The following is a 25066-nucleotide window of genomic DNA, read 5'->3' as shown; positions in this document are numbered from 1 at the left end:
TTATTATTATTCTTCAATATTTCACTTGAGTCTTTAGCTATGTCACGTAAACAGACTAAATATCTGGTAGCAATGATAGACAAAAGGTCATAAAAGTGTATCTTGAACACTGATGATTATTATTCATAAGAACTTTATTGAAGACTTGTCCCCAAATCTTTTGCAAGGATGCAGCTGTCAGAGGAGCTGGCCCGGGGTGACGCAGCTTTCAGTTTACAACATGATACACAACACCAGAAATCTTCCTGCTGTGTGACATCTCGGTGAGTTGAACACAAAGAGTTTTTTCTTTGGGCAGTGGAGCACAAAGGCAAGCACACAACATTTTGTGGGCACAATATGCTAACTACTCGCTGGCAGTAATCATGTAAGAGGAGGTGTTTTGTGATTGAGCTGCAGATGGAGCAGCAAGCTAGTTAGGATGCAGCATGAATCATTGTATAGGATGTAAGAGGGAGTTCATATCTATATATTACACAGCAGAAAATAGGTGACATGTCACACGTTTATTTAAAACCACTCAGAACGTATCAAAATGCATTACAACAAGAAATATAGTAAACATAAATACACATCACGACACCTGGAAAACAGTTCAAATGTACAATGCAAAATTGCTGGATTTAAGACATTCACACAAATTCAAGTTTTTTGTCAGATGTATGGATGGTAGTGTACTGCAGGCTATATCAACAATAATAAGCTTGTTTAAAAACACAAAAAAAAAACAAAAACCACGCACTAGCCTGACAAGTTATATCAGGGCCTGTGTCTTTCTTGTAAACATTTCTGGAGCATAAGTGAAACAAGAGCAGCTACCCTGATATGAGCTAATGTCTTATATTTGAAGTAAAGCTGGAACAATTATTTATTCATGTGGACGGATATTTTCCACGGTCAAAAATCAATATATGCAGTACATAGTGAAATTCAGAAGAAGTATAGATTTGTAGAATCAAGATGAGAACTTTACAAATGAAGTTTTGAGTCACTGTTGTTTTTTTAATATATTTGTACAATCAATTCAAAGACAACAAAAGTCCTTCCCGTACCTCATATTAAATTAATTAAACTTTGTGATAATCATAGAAACATTATCAAACATTTTGTCTCCATACCTGCTCATGTCAGGCTTCCCAAACTCTTAATCCCCCATTTACTGTACATGTTGTTAAAAACGGTTAGCTAAAACCATACTTAAGACATAAGTGATGATATTGAGGAGTTATCTACTGGGATGTTGTACATATTTAGGTAAGCCAACTATCACCTTGATGAGAGAGTGGAGAGACTGAGGCTACAAGGTGCACAGAGCTGCATGGCTGGGGGTTGTGATTATTGTCTGACCTCATATTATGTTACAGAGAGAAGTCTGTGCCAAAGCAGAAGGGGGGTGGGGTGGGGGGTGTGGAGCCACAATCCTTCACATTGTTCGTCCCCTCCTTCCTCCTCCTCCTCCTCCCTCCTCCTCCTCCTCTCGCTGCTGATCCTCGAGCATCTCTGTTGCCCTGACCCTGATCACAACCTGGGGTTGGGGGGGATGATGTTACAGGAAGCCTGATGCTCCCGGGGAGATAGCACTACTCCACGGTGACAGCTCCCTCTTCACCTCCTCTTTGACTGGCTGCCTGGAGGAGGAGGAGGAGGAGGAGAGAGAGGAGGAAGGAAAGGAAAGGAAAGAAAAGGAGAGAAAAGGAAAGGGAGGGATGTGGGGTGAGTTGGTTGGGCGATTTATAGGGAGGGTTCAAGGAGAAGAGAAGGTAGAGGACAGTCAGATTTCAGCTTATCAATAAAAGAATCACATCCTCCTGATCGGTTTTAAAACATCTAAATATACTTTGCTTGGAATAATCATATGTCTGATACAGCTTTTTCACACAAAAAAATTACCTTGTCAAAAGCTCTTAAAATAATATTGTTTAATTTCAGAGGTTTAGCTGCTGGACACTTTTCTAGTCAGTGTATGTGCACTGGAGACTACATTTTAGTACTGTTCTATTCTTCCCTGCCTCTCTGCGGAGAAAAAAATAATCTGATTTCCTCATCATGGACTGATACTGCTGCACTTCCTCCACCTTCTTAAAATCCACACAACAGGGATCTGTCATCACGTGAAGTCAGCGCTGTTGAGTAGAATAATGTAGTTTTTTCCATCCTCTCAATGTGGCAAGGCAGCAGTGGTTCCCCCTCCTTGTTTGCACTGGCTGAGTGGGTGGCCCAGTCAGCCACACAAACGCCTCCTCTATCTCTCTTCAGCGAAAAAAAAAATAAAAGGAACATGTCTGTCAGTCACAGTGGATGTGTTTACCAAATGTGGGCCTAAAGGGGGGATCTTGCCTCAGCGTGTAGATGGTGTGTAGAAGCCAGACCTCTACCAAGCAACAAATATTAGGCATAATAAAGCTTGACAGTTAGCAGAGGCTGCTTTTTCAGTGAAAATAAAGATGGTTATGGGCTCAGATTGTGGTCAATAAGATTCTGAGCTTGTAGAGTGATGTTCACTTCAAAATTTTTTAACTTTTAAATAAGACAAATATCAGTGGTGAGATTACACAAAATCTCTGTGAAAAAACAAGTGAACATCTGTGTACTGATACAAAGCAGAAAACAGCACATAAAGCTCAGCACTCAAAGTTCCCACACTGTGTGTGTGACATTGAACTTGCAGGTACAAATTAAGAAATTGTCTTTACACCTGAATCTGAAAATCCAATCATAAAGCAGAGATGGTTCCAGATGGTTCCATTGCCTCAAAGGTGTAGTAAATTTTCAGGCTGTATGACAGTGTGGACTCCACCATGACCCAGGTGAGTTTGCATATGTACACAGCACATTAACTATCATTATTGTCTACAGCATCATCAAATATAATTCAAATATTTTCAATAAATACAAAGCTTTTTTTTTCTTTTTTTTTACACGTCAACAAACTTGAATTTCTCTTTTACAAGGTTTACAAGGTTACTAATACAAATTTTCTAATTATTTGTGAACATCTTTACAAGCTCAAAAACTTATTGAAAGTAATTTAAGCATATAGATGGTGGCTTGAGAAAGAACAAATACCATCATGAGCTAGCAGGGTGTGTACCAGTAAGACCTACGGAAACCCACACTAAAACTGGACTTGTTTTGTTTGATTTGCCATGAGCCATCTGCCCTTTAAGCAGAGCTACGATTAAGTGACTCCCTTACGATTCGATAGATGTCTGACACTTGCCAGACCTCAAAAGTACAACAAACACAGGAGGAGGATGTGGTGGCTTTGAGTGACCATTAGCCTCTATTACAGCCTTTATGGTAAGGGCACCCGGAGTAAGAGCCGGAGGTAATCGCTCATCAAATGCAATTAAGATGCATGAGAGCATTGGGAGATGTTATCACCCAACTAAGAGCACCAGAGCAAACTGATCAGGCCATCTTCCCTGCAGTGACTCAACTTCTATGTTTAAGATGTGAAGCTGACAACAAATAAATACGGGACCATGGTTGGTTTGGGCTGACTGGTGCCTTTGTCAGCAAAAAGTAAAACTTTGCTTTTCACATTTTGTAACAGATAATCTGTGATGAATATGTCCCAAAAGGATCTATGAGGTGCTTATATTTTTGTTACCTGATCAGTGAGCGGCAAAATCCTGGCAACTGCAAAAGCTTAAAAACAAAAGTAAGGGCAGGTTTTGTTACGGACTTCCAGGCATACCTGCTGAAATCCCCACGTGTAACTCAAGATGTGGGATTAAGGGAAACTGAAGCGTGAGTTCTTGTCATGATTTGTCTTTAAATCCCACGGCTATGTCTGCTTTTGTTTTCAAAACAACTAAAGGGGACATTTCTGGTAAAACAGGTTTGTAAGGAAGCAGGAAAACAGTGATATATAATGGATGTACAATGGGGGGTGGGGGGGGGGTGGGGGTGACATTGTGGCATATTTATGATGTAGTATCAGATGCACTATGTAGAGAGCTGAACAGTCAGCCTCAGTCCTGTGCTTATTTCAAGGAATGGCAACGTTGAATGATATGACGATAGAGCTTATCAACCTGTGGATATTATATTATGCCATTTATGTATCCAGTCAATACCTATGGTTGTATCAGGTTATTGCTAGCAAAGCCTACAAGTCAATGAGCATGCTTTATGATGATACTGCATCTAGAGGAGACTCTTTCTCCATCACTGAGGCTGTTAGGTATTTTACTAATAGATTAGCCAGAATTATCATGTTTCTTTGTGGTTAGTTTTCCAGAAATTTCCACTTTTATCATATATTTACATAGAACTATAAAATGTCATATTCTTATGTTTGATTTTATCCATATTATTATTATAATATCCCATACCTACTGATCCCATACCTACAGCATGCTGGAAAAATGGGACAGGGACCGTTACAGAAAAGTTTCTCACGTCTACTCAGACAGCTTAGTTAATCTTGAATTACAACTAAATGTTTTTAAGCCGGCTTGATATTCAGACCTCCAAATCACAGCTGGTTATCTTCCAATGTAACTGGCAGAGTAGACAAAGTAATTGGCTGGAGCCAAAATTCACCAACACTGGCTGGCAGCCGGCGTTCATTTCCCACCCTTAACATATGCTTACTTCCACTCTGGCGTCCCCCTCCTCCTCCTGCGGAGCTGGCAGAGGCTGGTCGGCTGCTCTGCTGTGGTTCCGACTGGGAAAACTGCGGTGCCAGAGCCGGGCCTCGACCCCGCTGAGCACTGTTCTGGCTGGATGCTGTGTCAGGTGTACGGGGAATTTTGGGCTGGCTCGCAAATGCAGGGATATAATCACCACTGAAGGGAAAAGAAGAGGAAGGAGGAGACAAAATAAGTGATGAGTTATGCTTTATGATTTTGTATTTACTTTTTTAGCACAGCTGCTCTGCTTTTACACTTCCTTACAGTTAGACAGATCTTTCCAATAGAGGTCATACTTTTTTCTGAGCTATTCAATAGATACTGTTGTCATAAACAGATCTCATTTCACAGAAGGTTTCTCCGCACAGAAATCATGGCTGTCCTGGGTTCTGCACCAACCTTGCATAACCGTCTTGCCTTTGATACTTGATAGCATCCATTTCACTTGTTTCAATCAATCCCCTACATGCCAGACTATTTTATCGATGCTTCTGAGACACCCAGTAGGGACAGATATCAGCAGAGTCATCCATAACTTACAAATTCTTTGGGTGCAGACTTATTCTGTGTCATAATCCTATCATATTGTGATTTGATATGATGTTTTGTATGAATTTTAGTTTAGAGACAATGTAGGTTATCTATTCTAGGAAAGATATTCAGTATCATTAGTAAGATGTTTAAAATGAGAGGCAGCATGTCTTCAGTTTTAAGGATCAAGCTACATATTTCAGTCCAATGTCTGAAATTACTTAAATTTAAGATACATTCAACATATCTAGGCGTGAGTGAATAGTAATAAACTAGTAGATGATGTGAATTATTATCAGTCGTACTCTGGAAACGATGTATAAAGCTAATATAGGATTTTTAAAGACACGGAGTTAAAACTTTTCACTCAAACGTAATACTTAGCACTGGAAAAGGGACTAAAACCAGAAACAGGGCAATTTGTAATCACGTCTCTGTGAAACTGAGAAACAGGATGACAGCAAATAAATGGCTCTTCTGCCACAGTGAAGGCCCACAGTCTGCCAATGTTATCAGCCAGAAGCCAAATGACCTGCATTTAGTGGTGACATCCTATACCATAATAAATGGATGGATTTCAGTCCGCTCATTCTTGTGTCTGTTCACAGTAGTCATATGAGCTCCAACATCCCTGGTATCACCTGTTTTGTCTGAACACTGTAGCTCCATTAACAGAAGTGGAGGCTCCAAAGGTTCTATAAACTTGAATGTTCAGCCCTGTGGAACAGCAAACTGAAACTGGTGTAATATATCGTGTAAATTTGCCTAAATCAGCCCCTAAAATCCTACCCATAAAGTCAGCAACTTGAGGAGCCACGGGGAGACAAGACTTCAGTCTCTACCTTTGATGTCTGAATGGAAAACAGCCCGGCCGTCCCCCCAGGTGTTACCATGTGTAACTGAATCTGAAGTGGAGCCTTGCTACAAAACAAGTGTGTTCATGAACCTAAAAACAAAGACTACAATATACATTTGCTCATTTGATATTTGCCAAATTGCTGTGTTGCTAAGAGTCTATTCACCTAAATATCAATGACCGTCTTCTCACTATAAAAATCTTGTCTCCAAACCGGGGTGAAATGAGGCTACTGAGGTCCGACTCAGCCAGGCTGTATTGTAGAGGTGTTTTACGTTCCTTTGGGGATGGATGGTGGGGGGGCAGGGATAACTGAAGTGGTTTCCCGGGACTCATTACTGTTGGTGGGATTCAGGAGTCAAGTTCCTCTGGGATTTAAAGGAGAGGAGAAGCTGGGGAGGTTTGATTGAATGGGCCTCTTTGTGGGCACTGCTCGTTTAAACGCATGTCACAGTCTCTCAGACCAGCTTGGCAGTGCTGAGTCACCGATCGGTGTCAAACAACACTCTTGCCAGGTCTCTCCACAGGCACACAAATACACTGACACGCATCTCAGAGTTTAACAGGAACCTCAGCTGATAGCGCTCATTTATATTTGCATAATTTTCCTATTTTTATTTCATTCATTTGCATTGCTCTTGTCGTGTTATTCCTTTGTTCAAACACTTTCTTGTGCTTCCTCTGAAATCAGCATTCTTCCAAAAGATTTTCCCTCATTCGGTGTTTTGATGATGGTGGTAGAGAGCGCTATTGGTTGGTCACTGGTCCAAAATTTCCCATAGGTGTTTAATTGGGTTGAGATCTGGTGACTGTGGTTATAGCATATGATGACCAACCCATTCAGAGAACCATCTCTTTTTCCTTTAAAAGATGTCACTTATCTGTATATATTTTTACATACAGTACATATGTATATATATTGCATCATTTTATCTTTTATCCACTTATTTTTTTATCCCACTGCTCACCCTCATTGAATTAAGTGGTTCTGAGAGAGGCAGCTAGTGGCAGAAAGAGTAAAAATATGGTACTGCAAAGGGATGGCTTGGATTGATTTTCCACTGGCTTCACCCTTGAACCATCTATAGGCTCACCCACTCACTTCTGCTGGGCAGTGAACTGAAAATTTACAATTACAACAGGCCCCACTCAAGATGGGCTGTGTGTATGGCCACTGTACCATAACTTATCATCCACCTTCTTTCAGCAACTGAATCAGCCTGCGGCCAAGATAGGCCTTTTCTCCTCCCCTGAAATGCCCCCTTTGCCTGAGTGTTATTACAGCATCAGGTCCTCATTCCATTTGCAACACCTGTTAAAGCATGCATAGTACTTCTATAAATATATTGTATATTTCATGTTACTTCTCATCAGGAGGTGGCCAGATGACAAACTTCTGAAATGCACTACTTCCAATGCATATGACAGTAAACTTGAAACACTGTATAATTTTCGATTTGAAGCTTGTCAGTGGCTCTTCATCTGTGCCTGAAACCATTTTATATGGGAGCTTATATGTCCATTATGGCAGCTAAGACAGTATTTGTTGCTCTCTACAAGTTCAAGTTTTGGATGTTGAACAGTACACAGGAGGCATCATCGTTTCTAACTTTTGTGTTTTTAGCAAAGCGATGGGAGACCATTGGGTGATGGTGTTGAAGTAATGTGAACTCATCACGACGCTCTTGCTGTTTCAGCCATTAACACACACTCAGAGGCTCATTACGTACAGTATGTGTGTGTACAGTTAACATTTGTGTGTTAGTTCACCTGGCAGAGTGTCCATTGTGTTCCTCCCGGGAACGTCCTTTTGTAACTCGCCCATCATACGGCCCGTCCAACTCTGACTCCTGGGACAACCGGCCACACTCTGAATCTAAGTGAGGAAGGAAATATTAGAGCTTCACCACACTAATTCTAGACTCATATGAAACTGGCTGGCTTTCAAATTTAAACTTAACTCAAAATGAACACATGAGCAACAGCTTGATGCCACTCTCACAGTTGTTGTATGGGAAAGCCAAGACAGCAAGATGAAACAACAAATGACTAATGACCTGAGTCTTTATCCCTTCTGCTCTCTGAGGAAGTTGCTTCTTTGCCTGGAAGTGCCTTATGTTCCTTGTGGACACTGGGCATGACATCAAATAAATCTAGTATAAACCAAATAAATAGCAGCAGGTGGAAGGGAAATTAAATTGTTCCACAAATATGTAGCTCATTATCAGTATGCACAAAAGTCCAAAGTGTATTAAGTATAAGAAATCTGACTGCAAACATCTGATGAACAGTCACAGCATTTAGACATAATCATAGCTGCATTATTTTACTCTTGAAATTCTACTTCTGTCAGATATTCGAGAAGTATTTAACTATCAATACATGTAGTTTTGAAGATGTACACAATGCACATAAACACACAGATCTACCCACCGATGCTGTGACGCAGGGAGTCGGCGGTGCTGGGGCGACTGCCAGAGCGTGTAGGAGGACGGGAGTTGTATCGGGAAGGAGGCAGGCTTCCTTCCTCGCTCTTCTGTCTGCTCAGTGGGCATCCCCTGTCTCTGCTAACCTCACCTCCCTGACTGCCAGCTCGATAATCCCTACACACGACACATAAACACCAACAATATAGTTCAGATTTTGTAAGAACATGGCTTTATTGACCTTCATCTGTGCTTTTTAATGGTTGTACAACACTAACTTTAAACTTGAAAATGCTATGTGAATAAAGACTTGCATCCTGTAAGTTATAAAACTGGTGTATCAGTTACTTGCTGTGAATTGATGTTGTCTCATCTTCAGGACCAGGTCATGTGTAGGACACTGATCCCTCATTGCTGTCATATCCATTACTCTAAAATAATACTCTCTCTTTTATTCCTGCTGTCTGGCTTATGGTTTGTATTGACAATGCTCTGCCTCTCAGTACAAAGCAATCCCAGTTCTAGTCTCCTCCTGTTGACTCATTCCTTTACTTTAACATCTACATCTAGCTTTGTGATGATTAATGCCAAAATGTACTTGAACCCATTCTTGCTTTGACCTACTGCACTACTTTTATAGGCTGTAGGAACTTTATTATCCGCGTGAACAAAGGGGGCAGCACAATCATTGTACAAATGGTCTTTAGGGTCTTTAGGGTTATGAGCTATCAGCTGTTGTAAATTGATCAGCCTTGAGGGAAAAGAGTCTTTATCTAAATATAGTATTCTGTGGTTCTGACTGTTAACTGTGGAAAGTAAAATTCCTCTGAACAAGAAATGAAACCTTATCCTGCACTCCCCAGTCACGATAACGCTTGCTGATGGTCAGCATGAGCATGTCAGTTTACGTGTGAAGACTAACTTCAAGTCTGACATTCCCTGTGTGTTTGCGTGTGTGTGGGTAGTTAACTTACACTGCGTTGAGGTTACGATGAGAACTTGGTGTGACTGGCCGTTGTAGGGGCTCATCAACACTAGGTTGTGGCAGAGGTGTAGACTTCCTCTTCACTTTTGCCATGTTGGTCATAATCTAGACAACCACAAGCATGAAATTAGTAACACAGTAGCAACACAGCATTGGCAGAGATATTGGGAATCATTAAGTTTGGTGTTAAACAAGTCCTGTGTACAAACAAGGAGTAGATAAGACTCCTATAATAGTGACTTTACTGGGATATGAAATAACATTCTCTGTTTCACATCTGGATGCTTTGCTTTCAATTCAAACTCACTGCATAGAGCATCTTGGAGGAAATTCTATGAGTTTGTCTTTATTTTCAGTTTAGGGCATAACAATTGGCACTGCATAATGTGAATTCTGTTTTTGGGAGGATATCCAGTATCAAACAATTAAAATGGTCACGAGTGCATGTCCCCTTTATTGTCAAAGGGGAAAGAAATCTATACTGTTTGATATGTTGCTGATAACCTCCTTGTTAACATTTAGCTGCACAATGACATGAAATACTGCAGTTTCCTGTGGGCTCAAACACAAAAACATGTCCCCGTAGCGTGCACACACACACTGCAGTAAAAACATAGTTTCCTTTAGCTGCTGCATCTTGAACCTGCAGGAACTGTATAGCAGACACAATAACCAAACTCTAAGAATAAGCCCTGTGCAGCAGCCTTATCTGCAAACCGCCAGCCTTTAGTAAGAAACTAGCAGTGTTATTGTGATTAACTGGTGTTGTTGTGCTGTAAAGGATTGAATCTGGTGTCTGCTTGGCCAGCAACAATATGTTTACTTGTGTATATTTTACTTACTCCCAGGTACTCAGTGGTGAGCAGACTCTCCCCAGACAGTTCCCTCGGCTGCGGTTGGAGAACTTCCTCTTTGTCAAGGTCTGTCTCCATTAAATCTTCCTGTCACAAGGTAATGACAAAAAACACTTAAAAATAGTGTCATTTGTAATGGCATAAGGTGTGTTTAAGAAATCTGAACATAATGGTCACAAAAGACTACCTGAGTGTTCAGATTTTTTTAAACTGTCTGGATTTGGTGACACTATGCAACCAAATAATGAAGTCAGCACAGCCAATATCATGGCCTCTGCTTTGTTTCTGCAAGTTTTATGATGAAGCCTCCCACTGTTAAACACTAATATTTTACAGCCTCTGAGGTGTGTTGATTGACTGTAGTTAATTTGACCATGCCTAATTCACTCAGCTTTATTTAGAATTAACTTGAATCTACAACCATATGAATACAATGCATGGCACCCATCCACAAAGTACCAAAAACAGTGTACACAGTCCACACTTCTGGGACTGACTTTCACAAGTGGGCAACATATATCTGTTACCTGATGTAACTGCAGTAAATCAATAGGAGGTACAAAAAAAAAAAAGCCCACCAGTTCTGAGATCACAGGCAAAGGAATAATGGCACTTACACTCAGGCAATTCTTATGCGACCACGAGGGGAGTAAGTGGACACACACATGCGCGCACACACCTGAGAACCATTCCCACTTAACTTACTACCATATACCTTATCTGGATAACCTACTTTCCCACCAAATCCAATCTGCCAGGCTCATCACCCCCTGCATACACATGCACAAACACACAGGTGGGAGACACCCAATATCTGTGTCATACTGAGATTGCCATCTAAAGGTTTAGGAAAGGTGTCAAATACAAGGTGTTCTTTTCTTGTTGTGATTCTTCTCACCCTCATTTTCTCTGTTCCTAAATTTTGTTGTTTTTATTTGTTTTTATTCTCATGGTTCTGCTGAATTGGTGTGGAAATGGACTTATGCTATGGTGCCGAGAAGCATCAACTCATCAGCCTCTAATGTGCTGAATGGGGGACTTACATCATTGTCGTCCTCTTCTTCTTCATCGTCTGATTCTGGGCCCTCTTCCTCAGCTGGGTGGAACATAACCACAGCCCAAGGATTAAACAGGTCAGCAAAATTTCCAAAAAACAACAGCAGCAGCAGATGTCACTTATTCAGTTTCCTGCCATGCAAGCTAATTTGTAATATTAGCTCGGATTACCAGATTACTACTGTCAGTAACTCCCTTAATTAGCATAATTTCATTAAGATGTTGCAGTACAAAGTGTATGCACACATATTCATTATCTATTGTAACAGTAGATTTGACTTCACTCACCTGAGTTCAGCTGTTTAATGATGAACTCAATCTGTCTGTTGAGGTCTGGGTTCTCCTCTTTGCTGTAGCAGCGAAGAATCTCCTCTACACTCTACACAAGTGAAGGAAACACATGTGACACCAGTGTATGCACTTGACTCAAAGTAAGTGAGTCAATATTCAAAGGCAATGTGCACTGTAATAACATTTAGGTGTGGGCAAAAGTGCTCAGTTTAAGCCATGCAAGTGAGTCGATTATGATGTATTGTGACTGTGTTATACGGTCCTGAATGACACAAACACAACCACTGCCTCACCAGTGTCTGGGTACAGTACTGTGCCTTATGACTGTGAGCACCTGTTGTTATCTCTTCAAACACCATCTGTGTGATGACACAAATGCAGAGCGAAACACAAACTGCGTCTGTTTCCTCAAAACAAGTGAAGACATTTCTGCTATCTCACCATCTCTTTGGCTTCCTGTCGCACAGAGGGAATACACAGGATACTGTACAGAGCTCCATTAACATATGGTCGAATCTGAGGAAAGCAAAGTGACAGAGAACACATAACCTCTATTTTTATGGTGTCAGGCCATGAGGTCACAACTTGTATGAACATGCAGCAAGTAGAAAACATGGATATGAAGGGGAAAGACTTTATGGATCTGAATAGCAGCATATATTTTTATGATTTGGCTGCTGACATAGAACTGTAGTAATCATAGTCTGTAAAAATGTAAATATCTAAATGTAAATTATGTGTGCATATGCCCTGTACTGAATGTGTTAAAATGTGCTGTATTCATGTTTAACATCCTGTGTGAGTGTGAGCCTGTTACGTACCTCGTGGTTCTCATGACCAAGGAGGTCCGTTAGAACCTTCAGTACATGTTTGGCGTTCTCTGCACATTTCCTTTTTCCTGTTCAAAGGCAGCCATCCAACACACACACACACACACACACACACACACACACACACACACACACACACACACACACAAACATACGTACATGCTTCAATTTAACAACCCTTAACAATGGACTTTTTTGGTTTGGGACAGGATAACGTTTCATTGAGATTAATAATTAATGATTCCCTCAAGCCTGATTTAAAAAAAAACTGTTCCTTGCATTTCATCTTTCTGTATGTAAAACAGTAAAACTACTGATACATCAAATGCAGTGCAGTAACTTACTGTGACATTTTTATGAAAAGCAGGCCGCGGGCCACTCAGAAGAAATGAGCGAAGTGCAGAGAAAGAGAGTGTATCTTTGTTCACTGTGCATGTGCAGTAAAGGGCGCTGATGTGAACAAAGATATACTGTAGATATGATATAAAAGCAAATAATCAACAAGCTGTAAAAGCTTACATAATAAAATCATCCAACAGGAACAAAGTTAGACAGAGTCCATGCAGCTTTAAAAGATATAAAATAGATTTACACTGACATCGTGGACTATTAATATGCTCAGATTTTTCTCCTTATTCTTCTTGCATGCACTTCATGAAACTTTTGATATCCTGAGATATATGTATTGCAGGGCCATCAAGATACTGTATTAAGTACATATCACGTTGGACAAAAGTTGTACGACTTGTTTAAAGGAACAGTTTCAGCTGGCCACAGCCAGTGGTTAGCTTAGTTTAGCATAAAGACAGGAAACAGAGGGAAACAGGGGCGTGGCTCTGTCAAAGGGTGATAAAACATTGACCCCAGTATCTCTGAAGCTCACTAATTAACACATTATATCTCATTTCATTGGAGTATTTCTTGGCAAGGACCAGTAATTTCCTGGAGTCTCTAACTGTACCTTGCTGTGTGTGCATTCCCCAAAATTTGAAATTGTTAAATGTGGGTGAGGATAAATTGTTTATAATTGATCAATTTTGATCTGTTTTAACATTCACTAGGTGTTTCTTCTGTTGATCAATTTTAAACAAGCCATGTTAAATGTACTTTGAAATATACTGTATTTGAAATCTACAAAAATACGTCCGTCCTTGGTCTAACTCTGGGGGTATGCTATTGTTCAAACTTTGCATCTACCTGTGCCTTGCCTTTACCTTTTGTTCGCAGACACAGGTTCATAAGCAGAGCTGCAGAATACTCCAGGGTGTAGTCAGTCAGGCAGTCTGAGTCTTGCAGCTCATCCACCAGCCAGCCTATCAGATTGTCTGATATCATGGCTGTTTGCTGGCTCCTCCTACCAAGACATGATGATAAATGACAGATTAAAAGCAAATTAAACACAAATATTTACTTTTTAATACAATGCCAATTTTAAAATTTACCTGAGGCTGAGTTTCTGCAGGGCCACTAGCACATTCTCTCTGGTCAGGGAGTCTTTTTCCTCCTGCCTCAGTGCTTCAGTCAGAAGTTTTAGAAGAATGGGGATTTGGGAGAGGTAAACCCGACCTGCCAGCATTACCACAACATGGAATTATAATCAAAAAGGCAAGACAATTACTTACTGACATTTTAAAACCTCACTAACCCTCTTCTGACTTCCTAAAAATTCAAAAAGCTGTTCTCCAGTTTAGGCTCAGTCTGACAAGACCTTACTTTCCTTGTTGCTGACAATGAATGTTAACTAATTACTTTAAAATATTCTTACCACAGCCACTCACTGCATAATAGTAAGTCATCCCTCTTAGCACAAATGATATTTGTCTTCACAACACTGTCTCTTTACAATATGTCTTCTATAGTTACTGGCATTAGTGGTTTTTACGATATGATAAAACCCATCAAGGTCTTCTGTGAATCTATACGTCTTTGAATGCATCCAGTTAGACAAAGAAATAATGATGCTTAGTCATGTAATAGCAGTTGAGCACTTACCCTCTGCAAGGGAAGCGAATGCATTGATGAGACGGGCCATGTACTGGCGTACAATCTCGTTCTTCGACCTCATTAAATGAAGCACCGTTTCCTATGAGAGCATAAAATGTAGGGGAGTTTAAAATTGTATCTAGTGCTCACAGGCATAATTGGTAATATTTTATTGGTAGTTTGAACAAAATCACCATAACTTAGGAGCAGGCCTCACAAGTTTTGCTGATAAATGCCAATCACTCCTCAGTTATCTCAACAGCTGCTTTTTTTTAGGCTGCTCTGCCATACTTTCTGAACTTACTCATACTGCTCTGTGTATTTTGTTTCTTTTGCCGTAAATCATATTGACAATGTAGCACTTGACAGGTGGATGGAAATTCATGTTAAATAATATTGACTTGCCTCCAGTAAAAACCTGAAAAGTCTGCGGCAGTCTTCTGGGAGGCACCTACTGATTTGTCACTAAGAATTTTTGCACAAACCTAAGGTAGCTGTATGAAAGGTAGGATGTCCTGAAGTAGAACTGGCAATGGCACAAAGATGAGTTCTTAAGAATCTACCCACATTGCTTTTGCTTCATGAAGCTGGCCTCATCAAACAGTTTGGGGCATGATGACCCAGCGATGTGAGACCCATCACATTGGGAAAACTCACTCTTCAAAAATCATTCATGCCTTCGGCCATTGTCAAACACAAAACATTCATGGTCGTGATTTGATTACAAGAAACTGACACCCTACCACTGTTATTGTGGCTCTCTACAGTAAATAACTGTAGTGTCATTTAGAGGTGGCTGGGAGCACCGTGGCAAGTACATAGACAAAGAGCCCACCTGTGAGGTGAGGATCATTTACTCCTCTGTAAAGGGATTATCTTTAACATGGTGCCCCATGGCTAAAGGCTAAGTGAAGGGAACGTGAAAAGAAAATAAAAGAGGGAAAAAAAAAAACCAAACAATATCTTGTGTAAGAAGCACATGTGGTTTCAAGGCTTCTGAAAGCCTATTCGGAAGGTGAAATTTGCAATATAATGTTTCCTGCTCTGGCCTTTGTTTAGCAAAAGGGAAAATTGCTCAATAATGCTACTTAGTCTGAGGCTGGGAACATTTCATAAGATGTGTCCAGTCAGATTAAAATGAAAAGAAGTTAAAAACATAGATAATTTTTTAGGAAGCTAGGTGTTAATTTGGATTAATTGCCAGGACAATGAAGAAAGTCACAGTAGGTAAGAGTAACTCTATCAATGTATATCTTAACTGTAGCATACATGCCCTACGCACCTTCACTCATTCTTAGTACCAAAAATATTTTGTTGACAGGTTAGTGATAATGATCACAACAGCCACATCTGGTGTATTTACAATGTCAACTTTAAGTCAAGTTTAAATGAGTAACATTATATCTGAGATGCTATGTCTGATGTATGCCCTTCACCCATGTTGTAGCATTAAATTGAGAGTGAGAAACAAACTTGTGTGTACACAGCAAATTTGCCAATTCACCAGCTCAGAAGTGCATGAAATTAGAGCCTTGGGATTAATTAGACCGTGTGGCTTAAAGACAAGATGTTATTTTACTTTGCCTCTGATGGTTGCATGAAATGGAGATATGAGGGAAAATCTACATAAGAAGAAAACCTTTCAGTGACGTAAATATTGTTGTATCTAAAATACCTTTTCAAATCAACTAGTTGGCGTTCATCACATTGGTTGCATGGTAATGGAAAATCATAGCAACTATTGTTTTCAGTTTATATTAGAAGCCGTTGTAAAAGAAATCTGCTTTAGGAATTGATTTGTAAACAAAAAACCACACGCTAGAATTAACAAACACCACACAATGTGATTACAAGAAAGGTGACTGCCCCACCTCTTTAGTGCTATAGCGTTCCAGCAGATCATTGCTGATATAGGCCTGAAGCACGGTGTCTCTCTGTTCACCAGGGAGTGAGCGAGTCAGTCTCTAAAAAATGTGAAAAACAGACCCAACAATGAAGTCAAAATATGCTCTGACTATAAACGATATAAACACACAAACTGATAATAATCTCCACTCCTTCATAGTTAAAAAATGCTGCACTTATGAGATGAAACTCTTATTTTTTTATTTCTTTTTTGAAATTCTATAAAACTGCCATGTAGAATACCACAGTTACTCTAGGCAGCTATATAATGCATTGCTTTGCCAGCCTGCCTCAAAATATTATAAAATGTAACACCTATACATCAGACTAGCCTTTCTTTTACATGATGGCTAATATTACTACCAAGGGTGCAGTGTTTATGGACAGTTGACTGTATAGCTCTTAAGATTAGTAAATAATTTACAATGGTGTCACTTGGATTTCAACAATTGCGATGACATTTCCCTGTCAAGCTAATTTCAATACCCCAACATTTTCACTTCAACAACAAATAGTGATAGTAAAGCACACTTGCAAGGATATAAGTATGAAAAAGTATGGACTGCAGCCTTGAGAGAGAGAGAGGAGCAGTAGTAGGAGCAAAATGTGAGGCATGGCATAAGAGGAATGGGATTCTGAATACTCACCCAGCGCAGGGCCTGAAGCAGCAGGGACTTGAGTCTGTCTGAGCCTTCAACCAGGTCTTTCTTCAGTTTCTCATAGTCCAGTGAAGGCAGCATTGGTACCTCCTTGGGTCTCCTGGAGATGAATAAAGCCATGTTTTATCAAGGCACACATCAAACCCTAAAGAGTAGAAAACCTTGTCAAATTTATCACTTACTGTGGTGCGATGGATGCTCGTAGCATTGAGGAGGCCTGCAAAGAGAGAGCAAAATTGAGAAAAGAAGACAAATACAAGCAGAATATTTTTTAGAATTTGATTATTTCAGACTATATTTATCACATTTTTACTTTAAATTGTGGAAAACATAACCCATGCAACTGTTCAAGTAGTCCTGTAATCTTTTATCTTTACGTCTGTCTGGTCACCATGCTTACCCAGTAGTGTTCGTGGACTTAACCAAGTTAGTTATGGTCTAAATACATTGTTAGTGTTTTTTGTTGGACATGCATACATCATGCTTGTGGTACATGCTGAATCCCCAGACGTCCAGTGTAGTACTGTTTGACCATGCAGTCAGTGACAAGTAGGAGAAATTTCAACCATTAAAAACTACCACAGAGGGTTAGTGTGTGAGACAGCCATCCCTTCTTTTTTCACACCTCAGTTCACTTGGACTGTAGGTATGTATGTAGTCATTTGAGAAAAAAGAAAATGGAGGACTCTGAACAGTGGAGTATCGTATTGTAGAGGGGGCGTGTGTGTGAAGAAAACTGAAGAAAACTAATTACTACTGTTTTTCAGTATTGAAAGGGGATTTTTAGGGCTGTAATCCAATCTGAAGCCTGGGTGGTTAGGCCTATAGCAGGAGAAGTGAAAGGTCAGGGGAGTGATCCATGTCGTCTGAGGTATCAGGTGGTCTGGCTACATATTTGCCTTGCTGTGCAGCAGGTAATACGGAAGTGGAGGAGATCACTGAAACTTGGATTCTCTTCCAAATTCCTTTCTCTCTAAACATTTCAGCTGCCCTGAAGAATGCCGAAGGGCAAGGAGACATGTTTCCCTGAGATATCTGACACTGGGGGAGCCTGATGAAGAATGGCATCCAACTAGGGTTTATTACACATAGTATATATTACAGACAATTATTCTCAGTCTTTACCAGTCTCTATTGTACAACAGGCTGTGACTGTACAAATAATGGGTTCAAACTAAAATAATTTCTTTACAACTTGGTCAAGAGAATGTAAAAAAAAGTGGCACCACATAGCTTTTCAATTTTTAGTAAAACCTTTGATTTTAAGGTCACATTTACTCTCAGATTTCAGCTGGCCACCTACACAAAGCACAGGCTTGACCTCAATTCTGTGACAATGCACAGTTTACATAAGAGGCATCGTCACTCTCTTCACCTCTTTAGTGTGTCTTCTCACAATTTACTCTTTTATTACCGTGGGGACAACTGAAGGCCATCTATTGTTAATATTATTGTCTAAGTAGACAACTCTGCTCCTGGGTTTCATTGAGGTTTTTCCCTTTTGGCAAGCTAAACCATAGCAGAGAAGCTTAAAAAAACCTGCGATAGCCATTTCAATTTTATGAAGGCACAAAGGGTCTGATAATTAAGGTCAATTACGGTGTTATGTTGCGATAAGTTGCTTGCCTATGGGAGGACAAATATAGTTCTGACTTAGCTCTTAGCTACAATTGAGAAATATTTTATTCAGGTTATCATTGACCACTTGGCAATCAGAGTGGGAAATTAACATCAACAATTAAATGCTGGTAGCAAATGCTGTGGCTGTTCATTCTGTTGTCATACAACAGGCTTTGCCTGACATTCCAACCCGTTATTAATGGTTTTAAGAACTATCACAATTGTATCAAGTGTTCTGGTTGTGCCTTTCTCAAATGACTGTAATTTAATCTGCCATGTTTGACGACCTGAGTGTGAGAGAAGTGCTTTTATATCAAAGCACCTTGTGTGTGTGGCCATTTTTGTCCTGTCAAGCTGTCCGTCAAAATTCTTACAAAAACTGTCTTGTTAAACAAATGGTAATTGGAGAAAACTGAAACTGAACAGCATGTACCTTAAAAGAGGAGACTGATAGCCAATAAGGAGACCTGAGGGGAGGAACAATGGCTGTTGTCTTTGGGAACAAGTGAATTTAATGATGAGGCACGCCCTGAAAGAGACGCTCTTGTTTGGCTTAACAAGAGGCCTGACTAAAGCGGTCATTCTTACCACAAACAAGGCCTTTAAACTAGGACAATCTAGTAGGAACCAGAGGAAAATGGCAGGGGATATAGATGAATACAAAAGCAGGCCAAGAAATGTATAATATGTAATGAAGAGGGGGGGCAGATGTAGAGACAAGTAGAGGTGGAGGTGAAGGGGACACGGCGAGGCACAAGCAAGACGAGAGGTGGGGACCTGAGCGATGACAGGAAGTAGAGATGAAAACATGAAACTTACATAGCCATCATCATAGGGACTCATAGAGTAATATCCCTTTGTGGACAAAAGCATCACACACGCAAAAACACAAACACAGAAAGAAGTTGTTCAGTTCAAAACAGAAAGAAACCAAATTTCACAAGAACAGAGTTCAGAGAACAGAGTACACCACAATGAGGGCCACTGACAGTAAGCGGGATAGTCAAGTTTTGTTTTGGTTTGGAATATTTTTGTTTCCTGTACTTGTATCACACTGTAACAGCTATCAATAAGCTATGTGCTGTTGTAATTTGAATATTTCTACTTCACCAGCTCATCTGGTGTTGGGACTTATTCGTTTCCTGCATTCAGAGTTGCGTCATGTGTATTTAACTTTCCAGCAAGCCCTCCAAATATAGCAGGATCTCTCCATCTTATCCAAGGATACAAACAGCTGGATTAATCCATGACTTAAAGTTGGCCACACAATGTGCACACTCAGAAGACAAAAATGCACTCTATGGCAGATAAACACTCCTTTTTAAAATCTAATCTAATAATCTTTTTAAATTCCTTTTCAAACACAATGTCTTGACCCGAATCTGTGACGTAAAGCCCTGAGAACAGTTTTCTCTGTTTGCCTTTGGGTGTAAGACTGCGGCTGCTATAAGCAGTCCCTCCTGAGACCCCTGTGCTCTGTTATTCTTCTACCTGTGAGGTGTGAGGCGGCAGGAGGGAGAAGAGAGGTGGCTGTGTGCTCTCACTCACAGTGCCAGGTCTGGTGAAGTCAGTGCTCTGTACAACACTCTGCCTCATCTGGCTGCTGAACAGGCGAACACACACACTCTGCAGGTACTCAGGGGAGATCTGAAAACACACACAGCATGCCCCTTGAGCTTTGTGAGTAGAGGGAGGAAGAGCAGCCTTTTTGCATTTTTGTGTCACTTTTTAACAGCTGTGTCATGCTAGATACAAAATGTGTTTCATATATAATACAATTGTGTATGTATGCATACTGTATATATGAGAAAGAGCCTAATTATAACCTTTATTTGTGTTGGTCTAGTGTTTGTGTGTGCATACCAGTCATTAGCTCATTAATGTTAGTGTATGTGTGTGTGTGTCTACCTTGTGCCCATCTCTGTGCAGTTTGTGCCTGTGGCTTGTGTGTTAAAATGTGTGTGTTTGTTTGCCCCACAGTCAAGCTGACCTACCATTTTTCCGCTGACGGTGGCCTCCAAAGAGTCGACCAGCTCAGCAGTGATTCCAATCAGGTTGTGGTAGTCGGCCTGCATCTTGTTGAACCTCCGCACATAGCTGGCAATGCGCCGGTCTGATTCAACCAGTTGGAGCTGTAACAGCTGCATGGCCTCTGCACAGTCACACACACACACACACACACACACAGACAAAGGTTATAGAGGACAAACACATAGAAATAAACTAAATTCACATCATGAGTGACATTTTCTGTGTAACATAAGGTTTAAGTGTTTGTCACGAGTAACTAGCACTGACAAACACAAGTTGTTTTTATAGGCAGTCTGCAGTTGGTGTCTGTATTTTCCTAATATATAATATAGATATAACATAATGGAGGGACAGCTACAATGATTGCAATACACTGCAAAAAGTAGATTATTTGAGAGAGATATTTACCTTTTGTGCTCCTTCCACCCTCTTTCTACATGATGTCTGTTAAAGAATACACACTCAAACTCAGCCGAAAACTTATTAAATATTTTGTCTGTGTTTGTTTGCTTATCCATTTCATCGAGAGCTACATACACACAATAAAAGTGGTTGTAAAGATTCCATGCCGTATCTTGCATTTGACATAAGACAAATGCATGATATATGACACACCCTGTGTGGGCAAATTCGTCACAGAAACCATTTGTTTAGACTCAATCTAATCCATTTAATTGTTTGAAGAGATTCAAGTGTTGATATAGAGTGAATACCTATTTGTTTTAGAGGGAGGGATAGATCGACTCCAAAGAACGTCCAATGGACCAACATCCTGGACAAACACAGCGGTCATTCATCACATTTACGTGTGCGACAGTAGCCAGGTTTACCCATGTACCCAGTTCATTTCCATGTGTGAGCATGTGTGCACATTGAAAGATAAGGCATGTTAAAAAAACCTCATTCCTTTCTGGTTTATATACGTACAATTTTTTTTCTTTGGTCAGCCCTTGATATGATAGCGGCTATGTTAATATGTGTGCTTTGATCGTCAGCCAGTAGGGATAAGGTTTGGTTTTGTGAATGTGCAAGAAGGAAAGTTGATCCACTGGGTTTCCAGTAAAAGCAACAACTCTTGTTATCCTTCACTTGCCCTTCTACTCTGAAGTTGTTAGGGTGAGTTAGTGTCAGATTATGCCCCGCTTTGCTTAGACATCACCATTTGTAGGAGACAGGATTTGGTTGCAGGATATGAAATAACCAGATCTGGGGGACAGTGTGACTTTCAATGAATTCTTCAGTCACCTACAGAAAGGCTTTTTCTTTGATATTTAAATGTGCAGCTCAGGAAAAAGAATGGAAACCACTCTGTACTTGGCCTGTTTTGTTTTTCCCCACCAGCTGATTTATTTTCTAAAGCTGCTTTCTAGAAACCTTTGTGTCCTCTGATGAGTCGACACAACTTTTACTTAATGCCGTGCAGTTTTGTAAGCCGCCTGTGTGAGGTCTGTCTGGTGCTGCATGACTACAGTTCTAGAGAGTTAAGAACTGGCAATTTAGTAGCAAACAACTGCCAAGGACCAAATTCAATGGCAATGTAAGAAGCTGAATTGGCCATTTCATGAATAAAACGTTCTTTTTCACTTTTATATGGCTGTGGTGGCAGTGTATATCATTTGTAATGCTGAGAGGTTTTGTAACTTTTTAATTTGCATATCTGCTATTCACATCACAACACTGAAGGCAGCAAAGACACTGAAGCAAAAACAGTATTTCATCACTTGGGCTCAAAACATAAAACACAGTAATTCGTCTGTACTATGATGATTTTTTGCAGCAACGGCATGTGAGCATGCCATGATAAAGGATACATATAAATTCAGCAGCCTCGGGCTGCTGGACGGCTTCAGTGTCACTGACAGAAACTGCTCCAGCTTATCCTTCAAATGTGGTATCCAGGAATCCTAAATATGCATAATGTAGATCAGGGGAAAATGTGGTTATGTTCACTCTGAAGGTGGCACTGGGTGATAATGCATATGTAATAACTAGTTGGCAATGACCCCACTGGATAATGCTCCACAATGAGATGAGCACCTGGAAAAGATCTTTGAAGGAGGGGTGGACAGTGGGGTTGGGAACAAAAGGCAAGGCGTAGTAAGGCAGAAACTCAGAGGTCTGACTCAGCGCTGCTCCTCGAGTCTCCAGGTACTGCTTGAAGTGGGAAATCCTCTCCTCAAACTCAGCTCGGTCCTGGGGACAGATTCAGATACTCCAGTTAATTGTTTTATCTCAAGTTGCTTAACAATAGTAAGCTCATTCCATTATTAACACTTTAACACTTCCTTTTCTGTATAGACACATTCTCTTCCATTATATGATTCCCTCTCTTTCTCTATCACCAACAAAAACTAAAAGCAGCTGCTGCTTTGAACAACAACAACTTTATATCCATGTATTGACATAAACTCAAACTGCTATGACTTACACAATGAAAGGCATATTACAAAAGTACATTACTTGTGTCATGCAACAACAACATCTTAGATCCTACTGAGAAAAAGCCTGTAGCACAGCTTAGTGGACATTTTGAAAAATAGCACATAATGATATTGAGCTATGAGGCACAGTCAGAGTTTGTCTGCAGATAATCTAATGGAAAAGTAGCTCTTGTTAAAAAATAATCCAAACAAAAACAAACAAACAAAAAAACAGTTACTTACGTGTCTACCTGGGTGCCTCCTCAGTGGGTAGATGGTAAAATGGATGTGAAGGTAGAACTCTAGGCTCTGGGCCTCGGCATCTGTGTCTTTTACCTCTGAGGGAATATTATCTGTCCACAGTTCAAAGAACACCTTGTGATCCCCATCTTCAAAGGAGCTGAGAAGGTCATTCTACAAAAGCCAGAGTTAAAGAAGAATGGGTTGGGAAAAACAGCAATTCTGGAAAGATGTCATTCCACCCGCAAAAACAATTTTCTAGTTTTTACAATCATTTTATTCACACATGACAAATGATTATTGCGGACTTTTAAAAAGACCCAACAATGCTTGCAGACAAATAAAACTACACAAAGCCTAGGGGACAACGAAATAAAGCAAGCTGCTGAGTTTCTTAAAACTAATCTTAAAAACAGAGGATACTATTTCTCATGTTACATAAACTGGATGTTAATAATTATCTGCATGTGGGCAGATGTCCTTTCCACTTTTCCCCACTCCTCCGACTTGTTCCTAATTGCTACCTCCACAAATCATCAACCAACTTGCAAAAACAACAGCCTGCAAGATTTGTATCATTTACCTGGATGACACGAGTCTTTGAGTCTCTGAGAGTACTTCCTTGAGGCTTTGAGACGAGCTTGCCTTTGCTTTTACACTCCTTGTCGAAACTGTGAACAGTCTCTTCAAATTCCTCAAACTTTAGATACTACAAAAGACACAAGGCAAGCACAAGTGGCGTTAACTCCTCCATGACCAGTGCAGAATGGAGCCGTTTCAAGTCATCTAAATTAAACAAGCTGCACAACTCATCTATCAAATTATGCTGCATTTTGTTTCATTGTGTTTCATTTTAATGGACTTGTGGTTTGCATGGTGTTCCACGTGTATTTACAAAAATTTAATTTGTTACCTCCTTAATCATCCCAAGAAGATCGGCCTCGGTTGCCAAGATGTCACCCATCTTGGCTGCCTCCCTGGAACTCATGTGAGTGCCCAAAACCCTTAAAACACCTAATGACAGCGAACACCTCTGCTCTCATTAAATAACATTTGTACTTACAGTGAGCATTCTGCAGAGCCTGAAAGGATAGGATAGCATATGGCACTGGTTATAGTCATATGAGGGCACACAAAGAAGTTCATTACAAAGCGCTTTTGTTTTAGAATGGTGCAACTGATTTTTTATATTTCACCCTAAAACTCATGTAATAAAATGTTTTAATATAGTAATGGCATTCTTAAGCCAAATAACACACACGTATTACAGTTGAAGCGTGAACACAGAAGTCACATTTGAGTTGCGTTTGAATTCTAACATGATCTTCGACAGCAACAACATCGACATTAGCAAAATAACTGACAAGCGAGTAGGTACTTGCTGACGAGCTAATCGGTTACATTATCTGACGTTAAGAGTGGCCACCAGCATCATCCTCACCTTAATCGCACATCGTTTACTTGATGGTACAGGTGTATGTCGCTTTCAGCGTATTCATCCGCAACTGAAATACGTATAATCCATTTTCTGATAGGCTTATGGGCTTCTCTTACACCTAATATTAGTCACTTAGCCATTAGCTAGCAACCGTACACAGACAGGACGCTAAAACACCTAGCAACCACTGGTTGGGGAATGCATGCTGGAAAGCAGAGGCGAGTGTCGTAAACACATTCCCCGCTTTGTGAAAGCATCCTGTGATTTATTAATAGAGAAACTAACAGGAGGTTGTTAGCAC

General features: G+C 40.3%; 1 protein-coding gene and 1 long non-coding RNA gene across 11 annotated transcripts; one reads left to right on the top strand and one right to left on the bottom strand.

The window, feature by feature from the left end:
* Nucleotides 1-20743, top strand: LOC108881226 (uncharacterized). Of its 2 annotated transcripts, XR_001960597.2 has the most exons (4): nt 1-263; nt 10287-10389; nt 11294-11425; nt 20617-20743. It is a non-coding gene; the product is annotated as an uncharacterized LOC108881226 (long non-coding RNA). The 2 variants fall into 2 exon arrangements; XR_007814928.1 differs by lacking the exon at nt 1-263 and having other exon boundaries at nt 10289-10358.
* On the bottom strand, nt 492-24977 carry LOC108881224 (lisH domain-containing protein ARMC9). 9 transcript variants are annotated; one of them, XM_051077295.1, is made up of 27 exons: nt 24769-24977; nt 24391-24409; nt 23911-24036; nt 23331-23501; nt 22705-22860; nt 22479-22571; nt 21076-21100; nt 20631-20788; nt 20185-20283; nt 19456-19491; nt 17199-17233; nt 17005-17116; nt 16324-16416; nt 14462-14552; nt 13912-14035; nt 13684-13823; nt 12461-12537; nt 12081-12155; nt 11637-11727; nt 11336-11388; nt 10281-10379; nt 9428-9543; nt 8461-8630; nt 8085-8158; nt 7798-7903; nt 4603-4796; nt 1642-2250 (listed from the first exon to the last, which is right to left on the bottom strand). In XM_051077295.1, exons 2-27 carry the CDS (start codon nt 24397-24399, stop codon nt 2080-2082), a joined length of 2694 nt encoding a protein of 897 aa, XP_050933252.1. In that variant the 5' UTR covers nt 24400-24409; nt 24769-24977; the 3' UTR covers nt 1642-2079. The 9 variants fall into 9 exon arrangements, with proteins under 9 accessions (XP_050933253.1, XP_050933255.1, XP_018528590.1 ...); XM_051077294.1 differs by having other exon boundaries at nt 1643-2250; nt 24241-24409; XM_051077296.1 differs by lacking the exons at nt 1642-2250; nt 24391-24409; nt 24769-24977 and adding exons at nt 492-1628; nt 24241-24325.
* Between the last annotated feature and the right edge of the window lie 89 nt (nt 24978-25066).

Source organism: Lates calcarifer, linkage group LG17 (genome assembly GCF_001640805.2).
Source record: "Lates calcarifer isolate ASB-BC8 linkage group LG17, TLL_Latcal_v3, whole genome shotgun sequence".
NCBI lineage: Eukaryota > Metazoa > Chordata > Actinopteri > Centropomidae > Lates > Lates calcarifer.
This window is presented reverse-complemented; position numbering and strand designations above follow the sequence as displayed.